The sequence below is a fragment of the Tachypleus tridentatus genome, chromosome 7, assembly GCF_004210375.1.
Source record: "Tachypleus tridentatus isolate NWPU-2018 chromosome 7, ASM421037v1, whole genome shotgun sequence".
In the NCBI taxonomy this organism is placed as follows: Eukaryota; Metazoa; Arthropoda; class Merostomata; order Xiphosura; family Limulidae; genus Tachypleus; species Tachypleus tridentatus.
This window is the reverse complement of record NC_134831.1, coordinates 56022549-56028548: the sequence shown is the minus strand read 5'-3', so window position 1 is coordinate 56028548 and position 6000 is coordinate 56022549. Positions and strand designations below refer to the sequence as shown.

The 6000-nt window shown below is 29.2% G+C and overlaps 1 protein-coding gene across 3 annotated transcripts in view; it reads right to left on the bottom strand.

The window, feature by feature from the left end:
- Window positions 1-1263: 1263 nt before the first annotated feature.
- Window positions 1264-6000, bottom strand: part of LOC143255708 (carotenoid-cleaving dioxygenase, mitochondrial-like) — a 69006-nt gene continuing 64269 nt past the window's right edge. For all 3 annotated transcript variants that reach the window (XM_076511783.1, XM_076511784.1, XM_076511782.1), the window contains 2 exons: window positions 4953-5061; window positions 1264-1647 (listed from right to left, as the gene is read on the bottom strand). In XM_076511783.1, the coding sequence (XP_076367898.1) occupies window positions 1490-1647; window positions 4953-5061 (267 nt within the window). In that variant the 3' untranslated portion in view covers window positions 1264-1489. The remainder of the gene's footprint in view (window positions 1648-4952; window positions 5062-6000) is intronic.

The window sequence follows — 6000 nt, the reverse complement described above, 5'->3', positions numbered from 1 at the left end:
GTAGAAAATAGTACTCCTTAGATGGCGCTGTTCTCACACAGTATAACCTTGAAAATGATACACGTGGTACGTTTAAAATGTTTGGATAACCAACTTTATTTCCCCGTCTGGAGGGTTCTCTTATTTTAATAACTCACATCACTATATAGTAATGTAATGTATATCAGTCAGTTAATCAGTAAACATTAAAACAAAGGATACCGAACATTGCAATTTATAGTGTCTGACGCCAGAAAAAGATGAGCATGACATTAATCATAAGAAAAATTATGTACTCCGTAGGTTACAACGCAGAACGACGCATGAACTTCAAAGGAAAGGAATACCAATATATATATATCTTTTAATTTTGGTTTTATTTACTCTTGAAACAGAACACTTCGGAAACACTGTGGAAGTACATCTAGCATTATTGTAAATTTTTGTTTTTCTTGCATAATTTATGCTTGAAAAACTGTTAATATCTATAACAATCAATAATGATTTGCAATTATAAAACATTCCCCTATACAATATTCAACTGATTATTGTTATTTTCTTACTGCAAAGCCACACAGTTGTGTATCTGCTTTGTTCATCACGAGAAATCGAACCTCAAATATTCAACTCCGTTACCTTACCACTGACGAAATGTTTTTCATTAATAAAAATTAGTGTAAGAAATGTGGAATATTATCCAATAACGTATATCCGTTTATTGATTTATAAGAAATGGTGGTGACAGAAGAAGTGAATTGTTGTTTTAGTGTTTGTAGCCATTGAGGTGTTTATAGAAAATGTTGGTGGAAAAATGTAGATTTCGTTGGCACTGTAGCATTTATGGCAAGAAATATGGCAGCAAAAAAAAAAAAAAAAAATCAGATGTAAAAATAAGCAGGCCTCATTTGTAATAGTTGTAAAAGTGTTTTATGTAATGCTTTTGGTTCACAGTATTTTAAAAAAATTTAGAATAATTCTGTTTATCTCTAAGAAATCATAAACATAAAATCACATTTGTGAATTTTTTGGGAAAAAAATATGATCTCACAACTGCTACGTTTATACATTGAATGTATATTTTATACATCATTGTGAACTATACTAGAATACTTTTCCAGAACTCTACAATTATGAGCCACAAGTAACAGTACATTTCACTTCCAAAAGTCAATTGTGACTTTCTTAAGACAGTGAATTGTAAACAATGACTTGGTGACACTTCCTAGGTTTGAACTGTGTTATAAACAAAAGTGAAATATAACAAAATAGAAACCTTGACAAAAATTATTTTAATAAAACATCAGATTTATTTAGTGAAATATCATATTTGTATCAAATTTATTGGCCTAACTAGTCTTATATTTATATTTATAACTAGTCTTATCATTATATAAGTATAATACCAATAACCACATTACAGAAATTAAAAAGGAGAAGAAATTAGTAATGAATACTATGTAAATTAAATGACTAAGTCCTATAAAGGAAACTTGAGTCACATGGCACCAAGCTATGTAGCTGGCCAAAATAAGCCATGAATATCTCCAGGAACAACTGAATCTAGAAGAAACTCTGCTCGTCCAAGTTCTTGGAAGGTACTTGCATCAAGAACCAGCAGAAATACTTTGTTTTGGTTCTCATCACTCAACACAGCAGAGAGTATAACTCCTATAGAAAGATTTACACTATAATGAAACACTTCTGAATAAAAAATGACAAAATTACATACTAAATGATCTTAAAAGTCCAAAATGTATTTGTTTAATTGTTTCAGTAAAACGCATGAAATTTGTATTAGACATTAATTCTAACACATACAATTCAAATAAACTGTTTGTGTGCTGTTAAGCACAAAGCTACACAATGTGCTATAACTGCAGTGCCCAACCTAGGTATTTAAACCTGATTCTCCTGATTCTTAGTGTTATAAGCCAACAAGCTTACATTCAGCCACTGGGAACACCAAAAAGTGAAAGACAATCTCCTCTTTTATGTAATCAGCTAAACATAAGAATTTATACCAGGTAGAATATTATCTGTACATAAGACAGTCATTATAAGAAATAATAAGTAAATGTCAACAAAACATTAAGACATATGTCACGTAAACTGAACAAAAGATAGAAGGTTTCTTTATCAACCTTATAAAAGACAAATGTTAGGATGAAAAGCATTGCCACATGTTAGCAGAACTATAGATAGAACTCTGGGCAAAAGATAGCCAATCAATTTAATAACAAGACTAAATCAGTTTTTATTTACACAAACACTATGATGAAGAGAGTAATCACACTTTTATTTAGATACTTAGTGAAATACGTCACTTATCCTCTTAGGTATCGCTGTTCTGTAAGTAAATCTTTCATTAGTACGTATACTAAAAGGAAAATATTGCACTTGTGGTTAGGCAGTCTTCCATTATTATGTAGAGTAGAAGGAAAATATCACCCCAGCCAGTTAGACTCCCACTGTCACAGATATCAAGAAGAAAGGGTAATTTCTTTCTCAGTCATAGCACTTTCAGTCAAGAAAAATATTAGTTGAAAGATATTAATCTAACATTTTCTCAGCCCATTAAAAATAGAAGTATATTAACCAGATAAAAAAAATTGAAAAGTTTCCCATGCTAGGTGTGATATTTTTTTTTGGCTTCACTTAAATGATGGAACTTTGTGTGCATGTGTATGTGTGCATGCATTGTTCAGTATTCACTGAAACAGAAGCTGGGGAAAAGCTGAAATGGTCATCAAACTTGATAATATCAATTAAGCAAAAAGTTCTAATACCCCTCTGAGTCATACCTAAGATTTATTCACGAAAGTTGCATGGTGATCAGAGATTGGGAAGTTTGAAAACGTTTTTAATTGACAGATATACTGACACAAGTCTCTTTATAAGTAGATTCAGTGATAAAGGATAAAAAAATGGGTAAACTTTGCATTCACAGATGTAGACCAACATGTATAATTGTTAGAAAAGATATTGATAACTGCAACAAACATTTTAATTTAAAACCACAATGAAAAACAGAGACAGTACCTTAGAGTTGTATTCACATCTTGGACATAGTATTTGAATACTAGTAAGTAACCAAGTGTCAACTTGTTTTTAATTCTGAGTCATAAAAAGACATAATTAAAAACAGTTGTGACAGGTTGGCAATAAATTTCAACAATCAACAAACAGCAACACAGTCCATTAATTTTAAAGTAAAATACTAAAACAAGTCAAACATATATACAAATATTCATTACACTGCTGATTATCACATTTGTATCCAGAAATTTAAATAATTGTCTCTTTTTTTCCTCAATGTCCACACAGAACATTCAATTACTTTATAACAAAACTTGGCAAGATGAATTTTTCTTCTTCCTGCTTTGTTGTGACAATACAGTCTGTGATAACTTCACTTTAAAATAACTATTGTAACTGTTGATTACAACAGTTGTAAACCAAGCTTTAACTGTTTGTCTCTTCCTTTTGTCAAAGTACATGCAGTCTGGTTCAATTACTTCAGAACACATTTGACAAGACAAATTATTTCTTCTAACTCTGTTATTACATGCAATCTGTGATAATTTCATTTTAGAAACTGCCATTATACATTCTTGATGGCTAAACTCATCATCACTCAGTTTCGTTATATTTATCTATCTAATTATGTCCTACTTTAACTATGTTATAGATGTGTATTTACAGCCTGAATGAGGCCTAGAATGTGCCACACACTATAAGATATTACAATGCTAAATTAAAATAATGAGAAAAATGTAGAAGCTTCTTGTAACAACTACCAGTTCACAATAATTGAATTAAACAATGTAAGATTCATGCACAGTTTAAGTAAACAAACCTGTGATAAACTATCGCTTCTAAAAATAACCAAATTTAACAGTCATGCTATACTTAAACCATCTAAATCATAACACTCACAATAACTTAAACAGTCATGTATATCTAACATGGTGAAATAATAATCACAATAAATCATCAACTATGTACTGGTGACTGTTTGTTTATAGTTAAGCACAAAGCTGCACAATAGACTATCTGTGCTCTGCCCACAATGGTTATCAAAACCTGGTTTCTAGCATTGTAAGTCTGCAGACATACCATTATGTCACTGAAAGACATGTACTGGAGAAACAAATTAGTTTCCCATCAAATATTTATTGATGAAATAAGAAAGATAGTAATAATATTAAAAGTTTGTAATAGCAAATCATAATTGATAATAACTATGTGAAAAATAAGAAAGATAATGGCCAAATATTAGATGTTCACTGACAAAACAAGCATGCCAAATGCAGTATGGTTGACATGCTTTAAAATATTATTGTTTGCACACACTCATAGGTTGTTAAAATTATAAATGGGGTTTTCTCCTGTTGATGTTGTTGTTATATGAACCACTGAAGGAATAAAAAAACTAATGCACTGATTCACAAGTTCTCGTAAATGATACAGAAAAGTTAAATTTAAATCAAACAAATACTGTGATGTTATTAATTATTTTGTAAAAATGTGATATATAAATTATTTAAAAGAAATTGATAATAATTACAATTCATATTTAGTGTGGTCAACACTAACATGTTCACCTTTCCTTTCACCTGTTAGTATTTAAAAATACTAAAGTAGTTTTCTCCCATTGACATTGTTTTAGAATTAGACTTTGCTTCACTGAAATTCACATATTGATAAAGAAAAGAAATTCACACATAAAGGTATACATCTATTATATATAAATACATTGACAAATAGAAAGATAATAGGAAAAAAACAAGATAAAAATCACACACATACATATACATACATATAGACTAATAAAACAAGAAATACAGTAGCCACATTACTGACAGAAACAGGTGAAATAAGATATAAAATGCACCTCTGATTGTTTACACACATATGTAAGTTACAAAATTTTATGCTTGGTTTGTACAAATATAGCAAAACAATATTTTTACCATCATCTTCTTCTGTTGCTCCAGGTCTGCCAACAAACACTGGTTCTGAAGGAATGGTCTTTTCTTCTAGCCATATAGTTTTAGTTTTATTCCAGACATCCACTTTAATCTTAAAAAAGTAAAAGAAAACAACAGCAAAATGTTTATGAGTATAAATAAACCAGCATGATATTGATATGCATATAATATTTTACAAATTAAGTGCTTATGGTAGTTTTGGAATCTCACAATTGTACAAGATTACAATAATTTGTTAAATTCTCTTACTTAATTTGTAAAGCTAAACTCCATAAATTTCACAATAATTGTTCAATTTGTGCAATTTCATAATTTTAAAAGCTTATGATGAATTGTTAAATTCTGTGATTTAATTTAAGAGTTTATGACCATTTGTGAAACCACAATTTTATAAAGTTATGTTGGTTTGTTAAATATAATATTTTTACAAGCTAAAATTATTCTTAAATCCAATGATTTAATTCACAAAACTTACAACAACTTGTTAAATCCAATTAATTAACTTATAAAACTTTTGATGATTTTTGCAATTTAATAATTATACAAATTTATGATGACTGTCATATCACACCATTATGTAAGTCATATTGTGATCTGTGAAATTTACTGGTTATAAAAGCTTCTGCTGGTTTGTGAAATCACATTAATACATAAATTTATAGTAGTACAGGTAGTCCCTATAGCATGGTAATGAAACTTTTTCTTTGAGTAGCAAACATTTAATGACAAAATGCAATAAAAAAAGCTACCTGCTAGATCTAGAAATATATACTGGTGAAGTAAGAAAGATAGTAATAATATTATAAATCTGTAATGGTGAAATAAGATTGATAATTATAAAAAAAAATATGTATTGATGTAGTAAGAGATATGACCCTACTTTAGATGTGTATTGATAAAACAAGTATATCAGTAATTATATCATGCATATTAGTAAAACAAAGCTCAAACTTATAACTTTCCAATACTGAGAATGTTTATCTAAAAGGTACTTACTTCCTTCAACAGGATTAGCCATTCTAGTTCAATG